Below are 23,732 nucleotides of genomic sequence, written 5' to 3'. Positions count from 1 at the left end.
TACAATATTTATCTTTGTAGCAAATGTAGAATATTTTTACAGTTTTTAGAGGAAAAGAAGCGTAACCATTTATTCATAATGTTACGACATCCTCTCATTTTAATATGTACACTATTTTTATATATTTCTATTATAAACAAGTTATTTCCTTATGTAATAAAACATAAACGTAAACATAAAATTGAAAGTTAGGTGCAATTATATCGGGTATATTGTAATTACTGTTGTTCTGTACGAACATAAAATTACTTTTTCCATGTATAGATTGATCTTACTGGAGTTTTAAATTATTTTGTATAGCAATTCTTTTTGTCAACCACTTGTATCATTTAAAATTTAAATACAGAGAGCATTGGAAGTATAACTTTTATATACCTTTTTTTAAATAAAAAATTTATTTAATTTGTGTTTTTATTATAAAGTTACATATTAAGATATCTCGGAAACTGAAAATATATATGTACACAATGCGCAATAAAATATAAATAAGATTTTTCAAAGAATTTCTAAATGTAATTTTACTTTTTAATTAATACAATTCAATAATCATTGCTTGCCGTAGTTTTACATTTTATGTAGTAGGAAACTATTTAACTTTGTACAAAGTCTTGATCACAAACATACTTATTATTTTAAAAAAAGATACTTGTAACATAAATGTTCACTCAAATGCCTAAGCGACTAAAAACATTTGGTTTCTTTATAGGTGCTATTGTTGTAACTCTATCAAAAGTTACTTGTTTAGCACTGCTTGCTTTGACTATTCCCAAACGTGCTTTTGCTGGTATAGAAGTTAATCGTTCCGAGGCTGAAAAAACCATTATGTGCAGAGCTTAAAACAAAATTGACGTGTCGAATATTGTTAAAGTTAAACAATGTACCTAATTTTCCTGATGTAACACTGGATTTTATTGCTCTGGCATCGCTCAAAGATGTATTATTTGAAGAAATCTTTTTGGTCGTTTTTACTATTTGTGTAACATTATTTGACATAATTTTTCTACTTGCTTCTTGATCAGCTCGCATTGTGCCCACACTTTTTGGTGCCACTTTATTTGTTGTAATAATTGAAGTTCTTGTGCTAGGACTTTTAGTTTTTAATATTCCTGTATTGCTCGATCCATTTTTTAATATACCTACTTGAGTGATACTATCCTTTTTGGCATCTTTGTCTCCTAGCCGATTAAAGACACTTATCGATCTTTTAAAAACATCTTTTCCTAGTCCGGTAATGTTAAAGGTAGGTGATGTTTCAGCTAGATTTGTCGTACTGGTTACAGAACTGTCACCCAGTCTATCAAATACAGTTCGCTTTTGTTCTGCAGACTTTTTAAGAATTTGTTGACTTCTAGATGTTGATCCTTTTGGAAGTATTACCGTGTATCCTACTTTATCATCCTTACTCTCGAGCGGTTTTACCTTTTTTATTGTTTCATTCCAATCGTCCTCGTTATTGCTATCAAATTCGTTGTCATCTTCTAATTTTCTTTTAAGAATGGTATGTTTCTTTTGATTGGCAATGTCTGTAATTACTTCGTTCGATGCAGAGACTGGTTTTTTAACAGTAACAGTTTTCTTTACAGAACTCGCAGGGACTTTAACAATCTTTTTCGCTGCAATTGCGTCAGATTTAACCTTCGAGGGTACCGTTTTAGTAGGTATTTTAGTTATTACTTTCTTAACCACTGGTTTAAGCGATCCAAAAGAATCTTCCGTATCAACAAGAAATCTTTCACACGTTGTTTCTTCGACAACTTTTTTTGCATACCTCAGAATGGCAATCATGTCTCCCATTAAAGTTATTCCCATTTCTTTGAGACTAGGCTTATCTAAATCTGGTAACATGTCTGGTTTGATACGGTTATTAGAGAATACAACAGCATGTTTTGTGGCTACATCTTGAGGAAATCCTGCGCCTTTAAAAAATTTTACCCAATATGCTATAAAATGATAAAAATACTGAAATGAATAATGATGTTAATACAAAACTAAAAGATTGAATAAAGAGAACGTTGACTACCTGATAACGATAATGCCATTTTACCGGTTAGAGGTTATTTTTATTATTTTACTTGGTAACACTTCGCAACTAATTTTTGTTTGGCGAATATCACTTGTTCGAAGAATAATTAACAATGTTATTTTACATATTTTACACAACTTATTATTCTTTACAAGATTACACTTGAAAGTAGCAAATATATTTGAGCGCGAATACCTGACGCTGTTTTAAGTACATCAATTTCGAGAAATATTTAATTTGATCTCTTATACAAGTATCACAGAATATACTTAAAAAAGGATAATAAACATTGACATTCCATTGCTTGAGATTTCAGATCTATTCACGTCCATTCCCCCGCGCGCGCATGTGTGTGTGTGTGTGTGTGTGTGTGTGTGTGTGTGTGTGTGTTACGGGTGTATCAAACGTAAATACGTAAGTGAAATTAGAATGATCAGACGAAAGTATACAGAAAGATCGGACGTAGCGACATCACGGGCAAACGTATACACTGGTCGTACTATTAACACTTTTCACTTGCAAGCAAATCAAAGATTGCTTTCAAATTTGTTATAAAAGTGAGAAATAACTTACTAGTTTAAATTGCGATCGTGAATGAAATATAGTCGAAATGTCAATAATACTAGGGACTGATAAAATAATGTATTATATTTGCGCATTAAAATCGATCATATAAAAGAGACCAATTAAGTTTGATTCGATACTTGGGTATGTTGAAATAAATCGTTAAAAAGTCAGATTTGTATTAATATTAAGTGGCACGCTATTAAGAAAATGTTATATTTTAAATGAAATTTCAGATTCTATTAATCTTACGTACTGCGTAATAGATTTGGTTAAATAAATATAGAATGAATTACTCGATAATAAAATTTATTGAAAATGATCAAATTTGGCACGTTGAGTTCAAGACAACGATACTCACGTGAAATGAATTGGGAAAGAAGAAAATCACAATTTTGATTCACGCGATTGTTGCCGTTCTAGGTAGAAAATGTTCATGCTTGAATGTCCGTGAAGTCTCAGAGGAATGGAGTTACCCTCGTTGTTTTGGGAATTTCGCGCGGATTACCGTACTATTTTTGTCGTGTGTGGGTGAATTAGGTGTCTTAGTCGCGTTCGATACTATTTTCGATATCTTCATATTCTCCGAGCTGCCTGCTGGGCGGGATTCGCGCGCTAAAAAGAAGAACGGAGGTTAGTTTCGGCAGATGTGCTTGGGTATGTAGCGATCTATACAATCGAATATTAAGCCGTCCGAACCAGTCCCAGAAGGTAACGAAAGTTGAAAGTCTATCTCACTGGTTTCCAGAAGACCTATGGAAACTTTTCGTTCACTCAAAATGAAACGAACCTCCATCCACAAACATAAATGAGACTCTCAATATTTCAAACTATCCGGCGAAATAAATTCTAGTTTGTTCTTTGCACCATTCGGACAAACATTATTCGTCGATAATAAAGGTGTATTAAGCAGAAGAGACAATACGGAATTTTTGAACTCGATCTTCGCATAGAAATTGACGGGAGAGGAGGAACCGTTACAGCTTCAAGTTCTCCAAGTATATTTTAAATCCGTATGGGTATTTATTTTAGATACGGTTTAGTAGTTTGCGCGAGCTAGCTCCAATTTCGCGACATATTCATGTGTTGTTTACATCGTGGGTAAAGGTAACCCGTTCTCAACGGGTGACAGCCCTCATTTTGTTGACGATAGTCGAGTTGAATTTCTGATTCGCGCCACTCTGGCCCATACATATTTGGAATACCTGACCGGATCGTCAGCAGTTCGCGGGGGTTGGACACGGAAGCTGTTGCATGGGAACGAGATCTTTCGGAGGGTGACTGGTTGTCGGGTGAGCGGTGCGGGGCAGAATGGCAGAGAGAGAGAGCGTGGGAGGGGAGGCTCGTGCGCCGGCGAGCAAATCGTGTGTCAGACTCGTGGCAGAGGGGTCAGCGCGAGAGAAAGAACGACACGAACCGAACGTTTTCTGGTCTTAGCGGGTACGTTTTCACATTACAAAACGTACACCTCTTTTCTCTGTTCTTGCAATACCTTTTATTTTCATTCTTCTCTTCTCGGTTGTTCCGTATTTATCGGTCTCCTTTTCATTTTCTTTCGTACTCGTGAATTTTGTTTCTTTATCGACGGTAGATTAGATATCGTTATGTTTCTGGTTGTCGCGGGGCGAGTGTAGGAAAAGTATTGCTTAGCGCGATCGAGATCGCCGTTCACAGAGAGTATAGCCGAGTGTCTGTACCCGAGTGACACGGAAATCGTTTTACGTTTAAAGGAACGTAAGATATCCGCGGAAGGATGAACGACATGGAAGCTTACGGGGACGGATACATGGAGCCGGAGGAAGAGTGGGAGAGGGATGGTCTTTTGGATCCAGCTTGGGAAAAACAGCAGAAAAAGGTAAGTTCAATCTTTTTAGTCGTTCTCTCTTGTTTTCTAATATTTTTGTACGTTACCTTACTTTTGCCTCTCTTGGTGAAAACTTTCGATTCGATTATCGCATTGTTGCAACATTACGTTCTCGATCGAACGAACCGAGTGTACTCGGTCGCTCCAATTTGCGATACGTACAGTTTTGATAATCGCAATTTCTTCCTCCGAGTTCTTCAAAATACTTTTAACTCGTTTTCGTCACGGTCACGATACACGAAATGTATCTATCGATTCGGTTTTTCGAGCGCTATACATAACCTCATCGAATACGATACAATTTTCGAATCATTTAGACACGAGAAAAGTAACGAAAATTATTGAAGTGCCCTTTAATGGATGACACAACCGGGAAGATGATTGTTCCAGGTGAAAAATAAAATCGAAAGCGTGGAATAAACTGTTATACGTAGGTGTTTGTTTTTGAGAAAATCAATTTTGAAAATACATATTTACGCGAGATACACACGCGCGCTCAACCAAAGTCTCTCTCTCTCTCTCTCTCTCTCTCTCTCTCTCTCTCTCTCTCTCTCTCTCTCTCTCTCTCTCTCTCTCTCTCTCTCTCTCTCTCTCTCTCTCTCTGTCGTGGTTTTTGCTACGGATGTTTATCGCGTTTCTATACAAAATGTAAAAGTAATAAATTATAGTAAAATATTGTTCGAATCGGTGTAAGTCGAGACGGTGTAATAAAGTGGCCGATCTAATTATGTACAGTATATACACATAAATGCCATAGAGATCCGTAGAGAACTCTGAAATTGAAAATGACTATATCGCGCGCATGCTCGCGTATTTTTAAAATTGATTTTCTAAAAAAAATGGAGGCTCGTTCACAACGATTTTACGATTGATTTTTTCATGCGAATCGATCGTATCGCCATATTATGAAAGGCTCTCTGTATGTTTACCGTACCGCGTATCAATCTGTACGATAGTGAAAGCGCGATCATTGTTCCAATCTGTTTTTCCAGGCGGCGGTGCATGGTTGAATTTTGTCTAATTTTATTTGACAGTTAAATCGATCCTGCTAAATATATATTTCGTCCGCGAATGAAGATTTCATTATGTCGTTGATCTTACATGAGCGTTTCAAATTTTGTTATCCGATGATGCAAAGGTGAATTGTAGACTGTTGAAATGAGATTAGAAATTATATATTAATGGACGTTCGATTTATAATGAACGTTTCGATTCACGTTCCGCGCCGGCATAATTACACGAGAGAGAATTACTCGGACAAGATACAAGGGAGGCAGATTAATGCGGTGTCAATTGATAAAGTGGAGCAGCTTCAAGTACGCGTTGAAAACGTTTTCTTCATTTTTGGCAGGGGCTCAAGGCTCTCTCAGGCCCGACTTGGTTTACGTACGTGTGTCGGCGGTTGGGAGCCCTTCGGATTGTATTTTCAGACTTTATGACAAAAATAATCGAGCACTGAGTCATTCCAGAGTAACGCGACTCCGTCGATGCTCCTCGGGCCTCGAGAAATTGATTGCGACCGCGACGCGAAGAAAATTTCTTCGCTTCGATCGTACCCGATCTCATGCTCGTCCGTCCCTCGCACCTCGAGGATACATTTTCGCGAAGATCTCGCGGTGATCCTTCTTCGCCCGCCTTGATCTTTCGTAGCGTCCTCGATAGAAATATCCGGCATAAATCACGACCGGGAATTATATTCGACAATTGGCTCGATAAGCCAGACTCGAGAATAGGATTCGCCCGAATCGACGTCGTTCTCACGTATGTAAGCTTATCGGTGCACCAAAGGCATTTCCTAACCTCTAGCCGTCGATTCTTTCGATAATGGATGGAGGACCGTAGTTTGTACGAGTCGATACGTTCCTCGATTCGAAATACGAACGCGTAACTTGATAACGTACGTCGATAATCTTTCACGGGCGTTGGAAATTGTCGCGATACCGAAATGTATGTTTGAATCGTTTCGACGACATTGAGATTTTTCGTGTTTCTTACCGCCACGGACGAGCGATCGTGATTATTATTTTATTCGTCCGTTTTTCCTTGTGTCGTGGTATCGTTTACAGCGCAAAGTAAAAATACAAATTTGCGGACCCTGGATATTTCTGTCGTAGCAATGCTATTTTTTCGAGAATATTTTTGACTCGATTCGAAAATAGTCTCGAAAGCACGTGGCGTTCGCAAATTGAGAAACTTTAACATCTATTAATCGGAGAGCGTACCGTACGAACATTGAGAACTGAGCGGCGAACCCTCGCTTCGCAAAATGTTTCGCGCGTATTCGTATGTGCTCTATGATCAAATATGATATTTTTTAACACGGTTGACTATTTTCCAAACGTATACGAAGGATATACGTATCAACGTAAATCCGTGGATATCGATATATGTAAATAATAACGATGGCGGTCGAATTAGTGACCGTATCGAGCATCGAGTAAGAAATAAAAGAAATAATAATGCGCTATCAACCTTTTAAGCGATTAAAGGTGTGCGCGTTTGGTTATGGGCGCGAGTGGTGGGGGCAGGCGCGAGGACAAGCGCCGGGACAGAGTGAGAGAGTAAATGCCATATTACGTTACGTTACGAATATCTCCGTAACTGTTCACCGTATACCCGACGTACTGTAACACTTTTTCACTCGGGATTCGATGCTCTTTCTAATCCAGGAATCCGTTTAAAGAACCGAAGCGATATGGCTACACCTTTGCGTCGCGCAGCTTTTCTTCCAACGATTTTTCGGTGCAACAAACGGTTTACGAGTAATTTGAGGTCGTCGAGTTAGGCGAATCCAGCCTGTATATGGGAAACGAAACAGCCGACTAGTTCGTACGGGACGGTTAACTGTACAATTTCTCGTAAAATCTCGGCCGCTTGAGCGGCTTTCGACGCCGCGCATGAAACATTCTGGGGAACGCGGAATTTTTCTCTCTCTCGCTCTCAAATGGGTCATGTCGTTCGACGATCCGCGAAACCGTTCCGTCGCGCGGAGCTTTTGTCCGCTTCGCCGCTTCTCGTCGGATCTATTCACCACGAAAGTTAAAGTTATCGAAAGAGTCTCGAACGATAATCGAGAATACGTCGGAGGGAACTGCCAGAGGTTCGTCGCCTCGATCTTGTTCGATCGCGTCGAAACACATCTCTCGGTTGCCAAATTCTCCACTGTTAATTACCGTGCTCGTTGAAGTTCGCATCGTCGTATTCGTCGTAGATACCGTCTCGTGCGCGGCTACGAGCTACTGTAGATTTTGGCTCGCGTCAAATATTCGAAATCGAGGGGTTCTTCGATGGAGCTTTTCAAGGACTCCTAAATCGCCGCTTCTTCGTTTTCCAAGATCTCTTCGACTACTTTGCCCCAATTGTTCGAAATCTCACGGTCGTCCGTATACTCGAGTATTTACGTATCGGTAATCTAAAACTATTTTGCCGTCGAAAATTCGTCCGCGAAGGCCAGAGAACGGCTTATCTAACGTTATCGTCGGTCGGTCGGTCGGTCGGTCGGTCGGTCGGTCGGTCGGTCAATAGTATTATAGCGATACGAAGGACTCGTTACGGTTCGCCAGGAGAAGTCGTCGATGTGCTTTCCTCGACGTTTCCGTTCGCGCGACGTTCAACGTAAACGTATAAATAGACGATATACGGGGTGGTCCACCGGGAACAGAACAAACACCCAGTTCTCACCGTTGTTGGTCCCGATGTTTTCCTTTTAAACCTTTAACTCCTACGAAGCTTTTACATCCACGAGAAAAACGTTAGTCCGAGCCATTTCAATAATTTATCGATAATGTTTATCGAAAACGATATTACCCGTTAACAATTGAATTATGGAGAAGGTATCGATAAATGTGCTGCTTCGAAAAGAACTTTATCCTAGTTTTCTTCTAACGAAAAGTAAAAAGTAAATCGTTTCGAATCGTTTCAAAACATTTTAAAGCGTTTAAGATGGTCGAATCTCCAAATTTTGTTTACACCTCGAACTCTTCGAAGGTACAATCCACCGTTGAAAAGTAAAGATTAATTTTCGATAAAGAAAGAATCAAAGTGATAACGTTTTCTACGCAGCGCGGTAAAAAATGCTCGAAATGTTCGAAACGCGCTAGTCTAATTTAGCCCTTGAAGACGTTGCAAGGGCAAATAACTTAGGTTTCTGATTGACCACGGTTTGTATACAAATAATGCACGCGGTCGGTAGACGTCGTTCTTCGTAGCCGCAGTTCGTATCCTTTGATCGACTTGACCTTTCACGATATGATTTTACATCGACCATTGTGCAGGATTTTTCAGGATCTCTGTTCTGTTCTCCCGCGATTCTGCACCCTCGAGACCTTTTCGTTGAAAACGTACGATCGCGTTTGCTGCGACACAACCAGAGCTCGCGAACTCGAGTAGTCGTGTCTCGGGAATCCAATTTTGATTCGATTAATCCGAGCTCGTAGAGAAAACCGAAACACCCAGCGATTTTCCTTGTTACCGGCAAAAACATGCGTTATTCGTTCCGACGAGCAATCTATTAGAACCGGACGAAAAGTTGTAAAAAAAATGATTATGGATGTCGCGGGGCTAGACGAACGATGTTGTTACAAGGTATTACCAATGTTTAAAATATTAAATTCGACGCAAGTTGAAAGAAAGTTTTATCGTAAAGGTCCAGTACGATGGTCCTTCTCTTTCCTATTAATAGAGAAGGAGCGAACGTTTTTCTTGTTGGAAAATTTTAGAGGTTAGAGGCCGATGGAAATACGTTGCCAGACACGAGCAGGTTAATTTTATTATTATTAATCATTCTTTGTGGAGACAAACCGTTATTGTTACGAAAGACAGACAATTTTAGCCGTCTTAATCAAGCTTCTGTATTTAACGTTTCGATATTCGAATTTAGGATCACCTTTGGGATTAAAGTAAACGATTCAAGAACCGTGATAAAATTTAAAACACACGAATCGTAACACAACCATTTTTAATTTCATGAAAAAACAATGATCTCTGTAATAACGAAACGATGAAATATATTTTTCCAAGAAACTACCGAAATTATAAGCAAGGATACACACGGAGTCGTCCTTAAGCATAAAATTTTAGGTGGAGTTGCCTTTATCTAAATACAGAGAAAGTAACGCGGAAAGAAAAAAGTATTAAGTTTTAAAGGACAAAGATAAGTAATAAAGTGTCGACTGTACTATCTCCCGTTCGATCATTCGCAACTACTTTCATCGATACACTTGTATAAAAACTCGTTCCTCTTTCATATGGAAATAGATTCGAATAATGTGTCACTGTACGTTGTTCGAAATTCATAAATTTGTAACGGTTATACAGCCATTTAAGTCAAGAACGAAGACGCGTGTGTTCAATTTGTAGTTGCTCCCTGCCGGGGGAGAGAATAAATTTATGGAAGTTACATCGTTCCTTTGAACCGTGTAAGTTACAGTTACAGTTACAGAAACTAATATTAACCGTAAATAAATTGGTAATCCCTTTATTTTATGCAAGGAAAAACAGCCGTGCGGTGGTACACTGGTATATATAATCGAGGATTACGTGCTTCCACCTGTGTACATGTAACGAACAATCGAAAGATCGATTAGAAAAGTATGCGGTAATTTGAGCCATTATTATTACTATTATTCGAGTTTTTAGAATTCAATGGAATGGTAGGAGGATTCGACAGAACCGGGAGAGACAAGTATTTATAGAAACGGTCCGCGTGGCGCCCTCGCGTGTATAAAAGCAGATCGGTTTGCTCACAGAGACGTCGCCACAGATTAATCAGAATCGCGAATGTTTGACGAATCGATCGATCGATCGATCGATCGATTTCTTCCTTGACGCGAGGAGAAGATCGTTAACCTTTGAGAGGAGTTTAGGCTGTGCGCCAGATCTTAGATTGGAATCGGGTGACCCGCACACGGCTATATATCGTTAACTCGATTGTTATGCGATGATTAAGTTCCGCGCTCGCGGCTGCGCTTATACGCTACCGTCTGTTTATTGCGGGCTACCCGATTACGTTTCGTTTAAAATGCAACCGACACCCACGCGATTCACTATTTTCAGTCGGCTATTCGTTGCTCGCAAAGGTCGCGCGATAATTACGCGAAATATCTGCGGCCGACGTAACCGGTTGGAATGATTTCTTGAATGAATTTTCAACATTTCCGTTCGTCCCGTTGATACCGTCCGGAAATAGAATGTCGACCATGATGTTTTCCGTTAAACACGATCCTCCAGGCTTATTCTCGGCTTTGCGGAGAACGTAACGTAAACGACAGCCGGAATAACACATTTTCCCTTGGGATTCCATGAAACGTTCGTTCTTGTACAATGAAGAACCAAAGTCCCGCAATTGAATGCCTGTATCAGCTGTCAGTTTGCCTGCGGCAGACTGCGCGACAGATTCCACACGAGACACCGGAAAAGTAGGACAAAGTTGCTACGTGTGGGGAGCCTGTCTCGCGAAAGGTGTGAACACAATGTACTAGATGTTGTGTATTGTGTATCGCATTTATCGACAAGGAAGAAGTTACAAATTTTAAAGTTAAACTATTGAGAAATTATGATGCGTGCGTACGGGCGGCCGTGTAGAAAGATTTGCAAATTAATTTCAATTTCGTTACGTACGATTCAAACAAGAAACAATTTATGTTCGGCAAAAGTTGTCGGCCGAAGCGTAGATTAGATATGTAACTGGTACAATATGGTTTAACCGACGACATCGCCACCTGCCTATGCGAGCAGGAACACCTGCCCCTTACCCTTTATTCCAGTGTCGGGCTAGCAGAATTTCGTAAACCGTCCATCGCGTGATCGTAAAATGTTTCTCGTAAATATCTTTTACAACGGCTTTGTTGCACGATTGTCGCACGCACCTTTGATAACGTGCCAATTTCATTCCTTCATCACCGAAATGTAACTTGTACTCTATATTATTAGAGATTGTTGTATTTCAAAGAAAAAGTTAGACCGCTTAAAAGTGGACCGTTAAATACGCATTTTGTGTCATGGCTTTTCATTAGCTATTAGAAGTATTTGACAAGCATTTTTCATCGTAATACTATATGGGGGAAAAAATTCAATGCCAGACTTTAAGAATAGATATAATTTACCGGCTGTGTCCACGCCTGTACGAGCGATATTTAGAATTTGGGTTACGTGAATTATGTGCATCGTATTTAGGGCGTTTCGTGTTTAACTGCATTTATTTTTAGCACAACCGCGGGTACCTGTAAAAATTTCGTACACGAACCATCCTCGTATCTTCTCGTTTGCGTCTGATACGTACGCTGGACAAGACAATCGTGGTCGATCGTTCTCGTACATATATAGTCGATAAGTAATTCGATCGCCTGTATATGTATATAAATGTAAAACGATTAACGTAATCCATAGAATGAATGTTACATACAAGAATAGTATGGTTATGTCGTTCATTAACATACCGCGACATGCCCCACATACTTTTCACAATTCTTTAGGCTTTCGTAGCTCGAGTTTTTACAGTCGATAACGCGCAGTACTATATTTAGTACAGTAGTATCAGTCGTGTATATTTTTCCACGAAAAATATGGTTTAAAATTAGAGACTCGGGTAGCAACATTGATATACATATGTATGTATGTATGTACACGCATATCTACATTCTTTTCGTTTACAGGAAGATGGGGAATAGGTCGCGAACGCGCAAACACACGCGTACATCTGTGCGTTTGTAAGTAAAAAAAAGCCTCCTAACGACGGTATTATTCTATGCGACTATAGTCATTTGTTTACATAACTCAAATCCTTTTTATTTAACGGAGCTGTTAGTTTACATAACAGAGCTTCTTTCTCGGTAATGCCTGCGGTTCTTTTGCAACGCAGAATTGCTAAAAACAAAAAAAAAAAGTCGTCGAGCGTTTGCACGAATGCAAGAGTCATAGAGCGTTTAGAAAGTAACGGCATTACAGAATACCCATGAATTCTCGCGAAACGTATTTTCGGAACAGAATTTGTGGTCGCCACAGGAAATACGATCGCGGTTCTCGCGTGGGTAATAGATCTGATGTTTTATCAGCAAATAAATTTGACCGTGTTGTAATTTTTATGCCTTTCGACGATTTTGAATAAAGCATAAGGATTCGTACGGTGTATTTCTAGCGTCTGCTAAAATCTGTAAACGAGAGTCGTGCTTGTAATGATTAGTAAAGCGCAATCGGTACGATTCAAGGATTTTAACGAAATTTCTTTGTACAAAATGGAATAGTCGTTTAACGTGGATTTATCGAATCGCGCTATGACAACGGACATGACGAAAGTAATGTACAAATATCGTAGATTCAATGTCCTCGTCGGAAGTGAAACGGATCAGAATGTTTTCGAAATGCTTAGCCGCTCAGCGCGGGAGGAGTCAATGTTTTACAAATAGATCTTAGAGCGCTCGTAGAAGTTAAGGTGGCTCATGTCCAATTTTGGCTGGTCGCGCTTCACGCTACCCGTATTAAATTTCACACAATATTTTTCTCTCTTCGCGTGTCCGTCTGTCTTCCTCCGAAAAAATTTGCCGTCGTTGATTAATGTTGCATCTTTTACACGTTCTCACGCTGTAGTTTGCAACTGTGCAAAGCTGATTACAAATGCTGTTACTCGCGATAACTTTACATAACGAGAGTAATATCGTAATCTTACACACTCGCGGAATTGTTATTCCGTTACCGAATCAACGAATGTGTAAAATTTTGATATATTTTGCATTATTTATTTCATAAAATTTTGTATATTATTAAAATGATTAATTTTATTACCAACGTAATAGTGAGAAATATATTTTTCTATTTTCTATTTATCTTGAATCTGTACATTCTTCTGCAATTGTATTTTAATATTTATAATACGATATGTGGTATGCGATAAAAGTTTTCGTTACTGATTTATATATGTATGGGTGATAAGAAATTTTGTTGAAATTTACTGTAACTTTACGCATAGAAATATCGTGTATAGAAAAACATCTTCCAATACGAGTATCTTTAATACGATATTTGTACACATTTTTATTATGAAATAAGATAAAATGTACGGTATAGGTGTATGTTGTACCATTTTTATCCAGGATTCTGTATATTGATTAAATATCAAAGTAGGTATATAGAATTTTAGGCACAGAGATATCGAAGGTTTGAAAATCTTTAGCCCGAGCAATAGGAAGCGGTTTAAGAACCAGGACAGGAGATATATATAGCAGGAGGGATTGGGGTCGTTACTAAAATATACACTAAGCAGCAGTCAAGCTCAATTCCCCATTTTAAATTCTTCTTGGTCATAACATCCTCTTGGATATTGTATTATTTCATTGACTATAAATCGACCGTGATATTGTTGCAGCGCCGTGGCTTATAATGGAAAATAAGTAAATGTTTATGTCGTCTTGGGGAAGCAAGTACATATTGCTCGACCCGATGGAAATTCTGTTAGTAATCGGTATCTATTCTATTTGCTTGCAGACATTCACAGCATGGTGTAATTCTCATCTACGTAAAGCAGGAACCGCCATCGAATCCATTGAGGATGATTTTAGAAATGGGTTGAAGTTGATGTTATTGCTTGAGGTAATTTCAGGCGAAACTCTTCCAAGACCGGACAGAGGCAAAATGAGATTCCACAAGATCGCTAATGTGAACAAAGCTCTTGATTATATTGCCAGTAAAGGTGTTAAACTGGTTTCTATAGGAGCAGAGGGTTAGTTTTGTTTTATTTTTCAAATGTTTCTTTTTAAAAATTAAGAACCTTGTAAGACTATTATTCAGTTTCTAACAGAAATCGTGGATGGCAACCTGAAGATGACATTGGGTATGATCTGGACTATAATTCTGAGATTCGCTATCCAAGACATTTCTGTGGAAGAAATGACTGCTAAGGAGGGTCTCCTTTTATGGTGCCAACGCAAGACAGCGCCGTACAAGAACGTCAATGTTCAGAACTTCCATCTTTCGTTCAAGGATGGTTTGGCGTTCTGTGCCCTCATTCACCGTCATCGTCCTGATCTGATCGATTACAATAAACTTAGCAAGGACAATCCTCTAGAGAATTTGAACACTGCCTTCGATGTTGCTGAGAAATATCTTGACATTCCTCGCATGTTAGATCCCGATGGTAAGTACATTGTCTATTTAATTATAAAAAGAAGCCAATCCTTCGAGACAAATATTGAATGCTATATTTTTGATTCTGTTGGTTAATGCGAGAGAAATTTTTTATCCTATTGCTTTAGGCATTTTGTTGGTGTACAGGATGGAACTATGATCAAATGAGTTTTCTCGATGATATTTAAACGTATAAATTCTTAATATTATGTTCCCTTAATATCATATAGATTTGATCAACACACCCAAGCCAGATGAGCGTGCAATCATGACGTACGTGTCCTGCTACTACCATGCGTTCCAAGGTGCTCAGCAGGTCAGCGTAAAGAAATGCGTGTTGTTCCCTTACTTTGGTTACAAAACGACCTGTGCTATTCTTCACTAATACAATTAAATTGTATGCTTACTATTTAACAGTGTTTGATCATGCTAATTCCATCGCATAATTGTTATAATTGTTTTGTCCTCAGAAACTAGACACCCATAGAAAATATTGACTTCTTTGATTTATCTATGTACTACAAACACGCGTACATATTTACTTACGCAAACATACATACATACATACATACATACATACATACATACATACATACATACATACATACATACGTACGTACGTACGTACGTACGTACGTACATACATACATACATACATACATACATACATACATACATACATACATACATACATACATACATACATACATACATACATACATACATACATACATACATACATATATACATACATACATGCATATATACATACATACATGCATGCATACATACACACATACATACTTACATACACGCATACGTACGTACATATATACATTTTTGTTACTCTTATATCGTACAATGAATTCACGATACTATTACTTAGAGGCACTTGTTAGCTCTTCAATGTACCAACAAATTCCAAGTATCGATTAAATTTTTATTCTTTGTCGAAGAATAAATGAAATTTACAGTGGACATTATTAAGCTAACACTGCATGGTTTGAGTTTCCTTGAACGTGTTTTTCTAGATATGCGAAATACACCAAAGACTGATGAGAGGGCTGTGATGACCTACGTTTCCTCGTACTACCACTGTTTTAGCGGTGCACAAAAGGTGTGTGTGGCATTTGTAATTAACCAGAAACAAATAACAGTCGGATTGTGCGTATGAAGTTTACTCGGTGAATGTTTAGCGAACTACGTTACGATATAAAACGATACGTATTGGCAATGCATAGTCAATCATTGTACTGTGTGCATCGAGGAATGTATTTTTGTTTCGCTTTTCTTATTATAGGCAGAGACAGCTGCGAATAGAATTTGCAAAGTTCTGAAAGTGAATCAAGAAAATGAAAGGCTCATGGAAGAGTACGAACGCTTGGCATCCGATTTACTGGAATGGATAAGACGAACTATGCCCTGGCTGGCCAGTCGTCAAACTGATAATTCCCTTGCCGGTTGTCAGAAGAAATTGGAAGAATATAGAACGTATCGTCGAAAGCATAAGCCACCGCGCGTTGAGCAGAAGGCTAAACTCGAAACGAATTTCAATACTTTACAAACGAAATTGAGACTGAGCAATCGACCCGCGTATATGCCAACCGAAGGAAAAATGGTCTCGGATATTAATAAAGCTTGGAAAGGTAAGAAAAAAAACTATCGTAACGCGTTTGGATTCGATACAACGAACGTAATTTCATTAACGCACTACGAGGTATTATTTGATTCGATTACAGGTTTGGAATTAGCAGAGAAATCATTCGAAGAATGGCTCCTATCGGAAATGATGCGTCTTGAGCGTCTCGAGCATCTAGCTCAGAAATTCAAGCACAAAGCTGACGCTCACGAGGAATGGACCGCAGGAAAGGAGGAGATGCTCACGTCGCAGCACTTCCGGCAATGTAAACTGAACGAACTTAAAGCCTTGAAGAAGAAACACGAAGCCTTTGAGTCCGATCTTGCAGCCCATCAGGACCGTGTGGAACAAATAGCTGCTATCGCGCAAGAACTCAAGTAATACTGTCAAATATTTGGCGACTATGAAAACATTTTGAGAGCGAACCGCGACGACGATGAATTTTGTTTTCAGTACCTTGGAGTATCATGACAGTGCATCCGTTAACGCTAGATGCCAACGAATCTGCGATCAGTGGGATCGTCTGGGTACTCTTACTCAACGCAGACGTCAAGCATTGGACGAAGCTGAGCGTATTCTTGAAAAGATCGACGTTCTGCATTTGGAGTTTGCTAAACGAGCCGCTGTAAGTACATTTCGTTTGTCGTTGGAAAATTTTATAGGGATTTAATTTGTCGTTATGTAATATTTCATAGCCATTCAACAACTGGTTGGACGGAACCAGGGAGGATCTGGTGGATATGTTTATCGTTCACACGATGGAGGAAATTCAAGGACTAATGGATGCTCATGCTGCATTCAAAGCAACTCTTGGCGAAGCTGACAAAGAGTACAACTCGATCGTGGGATTAGTGCGCGAAGTTGAGTCGATAGTCAAACAGTTCCAAATCCCCGGTGGCCTTGAAAATCCATACACTACGCTCACCGCATTGGTAAGTTAAAGATTGTAATGGTCGAAGCGGTAACGGTATTCTTAAATACGTTCGGATTAATTACACATTTTTTTTGAACGGCGTTAGGACCTTACGAAGAAATGGAGCGACGTTAGGCAACTCGTTCCGCAACGCGACGGTACATTGCAAGCTGAACTTCGCAAACAACAGAGTATCCTTTTTTCCAATTATATACTTTATCCGAAGAAATGGTCTAAACCAAGATCTCGATGGTTCGAAACCTCCGAATAAAGCCTCGGTTGTCTCGCCTATTCCATCAATCGACATATGAGGTTTCTTAATCGAGTAATCAGATAATGAACTGCTTCGACGACAATTTGCCGAGAAGGCCAATGCCGTTGGACCATGGATAGAACGTCAATTGGATGCAGTTACAGCTATCGGTCTCGGTCTTCAGGTGAATTTCACTGAACAAATTCACCGAATTTAACCATTTTCCAAACAGAGGTTGGTTCCAAGATATCGAGATATAATTTTATTTTATTCTTTAGGGTACTTTGGAAGATCAATTGCACCGTTTGAAAGAGTACGAACAGGCGGTGTATCAGTACAAAGCTCACCTTGAGGAACTGGAGAAGATTCACCAAGCTATACAGGAAGGCATGATATTCGAGAACCGATACACTCAATACACGATGGAGACGTTACGTGTTGGTTGGGAACAGCTTTTGACTTCGATAAATCGTAACATCAACGAAGTCGAGAATCAAATTCTTACCAGAGATTCCAAGGTAAACTTCCTCGAGCTCGAAATCGTATTCTTCGATCGGTTATAATTCATAATCGTTAAATTCGCGTATTTTGCGTGTATCGTAGGGTATCACGCAGGAACAGCTCAACGAATTCCGCAGCAGTTTCAATCACTTTGACAAAAATCGAACAGGAAGATTGGCTCCCGACGAATTTAAGTCCTGCCTCGTATCTCTGGGTTACTCCGTTGGAAAGGACAGGCAAGGTGATATCGATTTCCAACGTATCCTGGCTATTGTTGATCCAAATAACTCTGGTTACGTACACTTCGACGCGTTCTTGGACTTTATGACGCGCGAGTCTACGGACACCGACACAGCCGAGCAAGTTATCGATAGCTTCCGTATACTTGCCGGAGACAAGGTTCGTGTTTAATTTTACAAAGTAAATGATCCGAATAATTCCTTTCCGATGTTTTACAATGCATCACCTTTAAATCGTGTTTTACAGCCGTACATATTGGCAGACGAGTTGAGGAGAGAGCTACCACCCGATCAGGCCGAATACTGCATTCAACGAATGCCACCTTACAAAGGACCTAATGCTTCTCCGGGAGCATTAGACTATCGTTCGTTCTCCACCGCTTTGTACGGTGAATCCGATTTGTAAATTTACATATCAAAAGCAAAAGAAAAAAAAGAAAAAAACAAAAACAAAAAAAAGCAAAAAAAAAACAGCAAAAAACAAAAAAAAACAAAAAAAAAACAACAAAAAACAAAAAACGAGGAGAACATGTTTTTGGACGAATCCCGCTTGAAAATCAAGTAAAATGATATCCGAAAAGTTTGCTCTACGTTTTTGGTACTCTAACGCACCTCTACAAGTCAAGAATATCAACGCGCGATTAAGGAACCATTATTTAGTATCAAAGAGTACAGTACAATGTTCGGAGCGTTTCTAAGGAAAAAGGGGGCTCTAATAGTTTATACGCGTTACGGGTGTTATCAATTTTTTATTCGTGATATTGTTTTAACGTGAAGGAACCTGAGAGAGGCATATCGATATGTTTTGATACACCGGTATTTTGCTAGGTTGACTACCTCCGTTGCGAAATAAAATCGTCGTATAGCGTTCAAGGAAGGTGGTTCGTACTTAATTTAAGTCTGTACAGTGACAATAAATGTCTGATTTAGATACCTTAACGTTAAAAGAATAACACACGATCGAACGCACCAAGCTCTTCTAGAACGTTCGCTTCTTACCTATGTCTACGATGACTCCTATAATTAGTAAGTTAATTCTTCAATTGTATATAAACATCCCCGAAAGAAGTTACACGAGTACCAATAATAAAGAAAATGATAAGCATTTCCTTTTCGCAAGCGTTCCAGAAAAGGAAAAAAACAAAAACGAAGAAGACGAAGAAAAAAAAGAAGGAAACGAAACTGTGTCGAAAACGAATATTATATTTAACAAAAAAGAAAGGGAAAGGAGAACGCGATCGAACAATTTATTGCGTGTAATTATCGCTGGCATCGATATTGTAGCCTTACGTATCGTTAAAAATAATCGAATCTCTGTTCGATAAAATGGAAATTGAACGCATTTCATTTAATTTCATGTAATTCACTCTTTGTCAAAGAATGTTTAATTTATCTAACCGAGAAGCAATTATATTAGTTGTGTTCGAAAAACGTTACTTGAGTATCGCACAGTTCCTAAACACGTTCCTGCGGGTCAGCGGTTTTGTTCTTTGTTTATCGCGAAAAGTCAAGTTCACCGAACAAATGACTTTGAAGAGTCATTTAACTGGAACGTAAGGTATAAATCGAGGTTTGCGTACCGTGCGAAGATTCATGATATATGTATATATATATATGTATATATATATATATCATGTGTGTGTGTGTATAAATTAAGGATATTAACGATACAAACGAATTTTTGGAAATCCTTACACACGTACGAATCGACATTCTCGCTAAGGATCCAGAAAACATAACGCTCGAAATCGAATATAACGTTCATATTTTTTATATAAGCGGCGTACACGAATTTTTTAAACGAGAAAAAGCCGCCTTTATACTTCGCAGATCGTACATTAAATGATACAAACGCGAAACGATGCTAAAGAAAGCAAATTATTTATTTATTTGAATTAAACGATTATTTATTATTGTTCCGATAATTAATTACGGTAGTGAACGGAGCCACTTTTTCAAAGTATTTATTTTTATAAATATTTCGAGAGAAGTGATATGAAACGAAAGGCCACTGTAATATATAGGACCTATTGTGTAAAATTTCCAAACAATAGCTGCCATTTCTTGTGTCATGTGTATCAGAGATCACAGTCTACACTCAGCAGCCTAAAAACTCATTTAGTCGAATCATTATTGTCCAAATCATTATTATTATTTTTAATATTATTATTAATACGATTATTATTAATATTAACATTATTATTACTATTATTGCTATTATTATTGCTATTATTATCATTATCATCGTCACCGTCGTCATCATCGTCATCATCATTACTACTACTATTATTATTATTATTATTATTATTATTATTATTATTATTATTATTATTATTATGTAAGATCATGAAAGATGCTCGTGTGTGAAATGCAATTACTTATTTGAGAGAAAAGAAACAAGTATACTGTAACTACTTTTTTCGCTCGAGGCTTAATGCTTTTTCATTGTTTATCTTAATGCGTTTTCAGAGTTCACTTAATTTCTCGCATCATTATTTTCGTTGAAGAAGAAGAAGAGAAAAAGAAAGAGTATCGGGCTTTTCACAGAGACGAATCATGCGAAAAAAAGCACCGAAAGATTTACCGAACGGTACATGTAGAACACAGCACGCACTCGTCATACGCACGCACACACGCGCGCGCGCGCGCGCGCGCGCACTACTCGCGTACATGCATGTGAAAAGAAAAGAAACCATGAATGTCGTGATATATCAAAATGTATAATAAATTTGAACCGCGTACGTACGTACGTATATGTAAAATGTAGGTATACAACCGAAATGAACTTTCGTTGGAAAATTGTATCGTTTTCGAAAGACTTGGTCGTATCGTGTCATACTATATACACGTAAATATTTTTTATCGATGTATAATGAAAATTCTTATAATTTTATTCCATTCGATGTCATCGTCGTTTCGCATCGCATAGTACGTACACTCGTCGACCAACTCTATTCTAGTTTTGCACTTTTCATCATCTTACACCGGTCTCGTAACAAGCCTCGATATTGTAAAATCTAAACACGAGAAACAAAGGAAAAATCAATGTCTTTGAAAAGGAAGGGAGACCCGCTCAACTTTTATACCGGAGTAAAAACGACAAAGATTTTGGGATATTGTTTCTAAACGCAACCTAGTATGCGTCGTGTCACGCGGGCGATATAACAAAGGATATTTAAATAAAAATTTCTAACAGTGTGGTTAAACGATACTTTTATTCCGAATACAAAATTATATTCTCGCAATGTAATCGCTCGATCGAGCTTGGAGAGAGGGGGAGAGAGAGAGAGAGAGAGAGAGAGAGAGAGAGAGAGAGAGAGAGAGAGAGAGAGAAAGAGGGGGGTGGAGTGGAAGGGAGAGAAAGGGAGACTCGAAAGTACGTGCACCTCGGAGAAAAATAGAGGCTCGATTAAGCGCGTTTCCTGACTAACGTTACGGTGCACTAAAACGCATAAGTTAATATCGTCGGTACATCACGCGATAGCGCAAGCTATCCTTACTTATATACAATACTTCTATAATATTTACACGGAGAAACGTTTGTTAACGATAATATCACCATTTCTCGTTTCCATCGATTATGGCTATCTGTGTTCGCAAGCATAAAAATTTTGATCGTTTCGTTGCGCGCATAGTCGGTTCTAGCGAGCAACGGAAATTATTTCGCTTCGTTCGCGCACGCGCGTGTGTGTACTACTTTGTTCCTTTTCGCTGGAGGTTCGACACTTTGACGCTACTCGCGAAATAATTTCGGTCCGATCTCGCATGAACGAGAGAACGTTGAAAATCGATAAGGGTTTACTCTTTGCAGCCGAGTCCGGCGGACCAGTTGCAAATACCTCCGACCGGATCGTAGGACAATTTGTCTGGACAGGTGTACTCGGCCCCGACCACCAGACCGTTCACCATTTTCGCGCAGGTGATGAATTTTCTGCAGGAATACGGGTGCGGGAAATTGCCTTGATCGAGGCATCGAATGGTACCCTTGCTCGTGAGAAAGAGTTTCCCGTTGTAAGTGGACTTGCCGACCACGGGCTCCTCCTCGTCTTCGTAATAATCGTAGTCGATAACCTGCGGTCGTCTAGGTCTCGTCGTCGCGTTCTGTTGAGGTCTATCCTTGGGCTTTGGCTTCTGTCGATCTCTGGGAACCGGCGCGAACCCGATGGTAGTCCTACTCGTTGTCGCGTCTGTTCTAGGTGCTAGCGTAGTGCTTATCCTGCGCCTTAGGGCGTTCCTTAACGACGGTCGACCTGATCGTGTAACCCGATTAATTATTCGGTTTCTCGGAACGGAAAGAGTCTAGAGAGAGAGTTCCGTTAGCACCGACGTGAGTGGGAGAACATAGAAATGCGTTAGCACGCACGTGACGTATCCAGCACGAAGAACGAAAGGTGTCTGCCGACGTACGGATACGGATAAAAGAGAAAGAGAAAGAGAGAGAGAGAGAGAGAGATAGATAGATAGACAGAGAGGGAGAGAGATAATATCTGCGGGATGTGCGTAAAAGTTATGGTTGATTAGTATTTTGCGTTCGCGCGTTGGTAGAGATACACAGTTGAAAAGTGACGATAATGAAGTGGTAGGCGAGTAACAAATGGTTGCGATTACAGAACGAAAATGCAGGATACACAGACACAGAAATTAGCGAAACGGGTGAACGACTGTGACGAAATCGACCGGGCAGAGCCGCCGTAGAGCCGAACGATTAGTTAGCTTCCAACAGAGCCCCAACAGCGAAGTACCTCTTTAAAGGAAGAGCGATGCGATTAGTTTTTTTTTTATGGCAACCTCAGTTTTGTCAAAGGTTTCGTGATGTTTGCGAGTCGGAAAATAACATCGGTGAATGAAAAAGAATTTCCATCGTCCCGATTGGCTCCCAAGAAACAGTATGGTATGGTATAAGTCGAAGGTTGCAACGCGATGAGAGGTTATGTCCCAGATGATCCATGAACAATCGCGAGCTATGTGACTTGTGATCGTTTAGCTAAGTAGATTAAGAAGTCTGGTGGCGGAGTATTTAACAAGTTGAGTGTACCGGTGGTCGATGATCGTGGAGTCGGTGGATCCGCCAAGGTCACCGCGATCTCTTGCGCCCGACTACTTTGATCGATATCTTTTTCCGATTTCGGTATCTCCGGTGTGTCGTCCGTGGTATCTGAAACGTCGTATTCGGCACATATACGTATTTATTTGTACTCGTGATTGGTAATTGGCTTTCGCGATACTCGTTGTTTGCTCTCGTGTTTACAATTTTCACGTTTTATTTGGTCGGCCAGGGTGAAACGGAACGTTGCTTTTGATACGAACGAGGTCGGGCAAACCTCACGACGCCCGAGTCGCGAAATTGAAACCGATCCGATATCGTTGCGCGTATTTTCGTTAGGTTGTCTTTCAACTTACCGAGTTTTTCGTTCCCGTCGGCCGGACGATTCTGCCGATTGTTCGCAAGTGCGTTCGGAGACTTGTTTTGCGACGACGTCGAAGAGAACGCAGTCGGTTTCCGCAATCTGGTCGATGGCGGACTTCCTGGTGTTCGAGGAGACACTACCGGAGTCTTAGAGGAATTCACCTGTTCGCGGAGTACACGCAGATTGTATTTCGTGTCGATACGCCGAAACGG

The 23,732-nt window shown here is 39.4% G+C and overlaps 3 protein-coding genes across 9 annotated transcripts in view; 1 reads left to right on the top strand and 2 right to left on the bottom strand.

Annotated features, from left to right (window-relative positions):
* Positions 1–404: 404 nt before the first annotated feature.
* Positions 405–3,095, bottom strand: LOC143147335 (uncharacterized protein C19orf47). 4 transcript variants are annotated; one of them, XM_076312493.1, is made up of 3 exons: positions 2,021–2,613; positions 882–1,916; positions 405–808 (listed from the first exon to the last, which is right to left on the bottom strand). In XM_076312493.1, the coding sequence occupies exons 1-3, from the start codon at positions 2,037–2,039 to the stop codon at positions 666–668; spliced, it is 1,197 nt and encodes a 398-aa protein (XP_076168608.1). In that variant the 5' UTR covers positions 2,040–2,613; the 3' UTR covers positions 405–665. The 4 variants fall into 4 exon arrangements, with proteins under 4 accessions (XP_076168608.1, XP_076168609.1, XP_076168610.1 ...); XM_076312494.1 differs by lacking the exon at positions 2,021–2,613 and adding an exon at positions 2,949–3,095 and having other exon boundaries at positions 407–808; positions 882–1,940; XM_076312495.1 differs by lacking the exon at positions 2,021–2,613 and adding an exon at positions 2,949–3,094 and having other exon boundaries at positions 407–808.
* Actn (alpha actinin) lies at positions 3,071–21,318 on the top strand. 4 transcript variants are annotated; one of them, XM_076312480.1, is made up of 15 exons: positions 3,894–4,027; positions 4,318–4,442; positions 13,929–14,163; positions 14,242–14,577; positions 14,798–14,887; positions 15,599–15,684; positions 15,868–16,213; positions 16,307–16,583; positions 16,660–16,831; positions 16,902–17,138; positions 17,226–17,310; positions 17,453–17,556; positions 17,651–17,890; positions 17,976–18,272; positions 18,360–21,318. In XM_076312480.1, the coding sequence occupies exons 2-15, from the start codon at positions 4,341–4,343 to the stop codon at positions 18,516–18,518; spliced, it is 2,766 nt and encodes a 921-aa protein (XP_076168595.1). In that variant the 5' UTR covers positions 3,894–4,027; positions 4,318–4,340; the 3' UTR covers positions 18,519–21,318. The 4 variants fall into 4 exon arrangements, with proteins under 4 accessions (XP_076168593.1, XP_076168595.1, XP_076168594.1 ...); XM_076312478.1 differs by lacking the exons at positions 3,894–4,027; positions 15,599–15,684 and adding an exon at positions 3,071–3,220 and having other exon boundaries at positions 14,798–14,883; XM_076312479.1 differs by lacking the exon at positions 14,798–14,887.
* The window catches only part of LOC143147341 (uncharacterized), a 31,148-nt gene continuing 28,724 nt past the window's right edge, over positions 21,309–23,732 (bottom strand). The window contains 3 exon segments of the mRNA XM_076312510.1: positions 21,309–22,362; positions 23,148–23,267; positions 23,513–23,681. Of these exon segments, the coding sequence (XP_076168625.1) occupies positions 21,911–22,362; positions 23,148–23,267; positions 23,513–23,681 (741 nt within the window). The 3' untranslated portion in view covers positions 21,309–21,910.

Source organism: Ptiloglossa arizonensis, chromosome 5, assembly GCF_051014685.1.
Source record: "Ptiloglossa arizonensis isolate GNS036 chromosome 5, iyPtiAriz1_principal, whole genome shotgun sequence".
Taxonomy (NCBI): Eukaryota; Metazoa; Arthropoda; class Insecta; order Hymenoptera; family Colletidae; genus Ptiloglossa; species Ptiloglossa arizonensis.
This window is presented reverse-complemented; position numbering and strand designations above follow the sequence as displayed.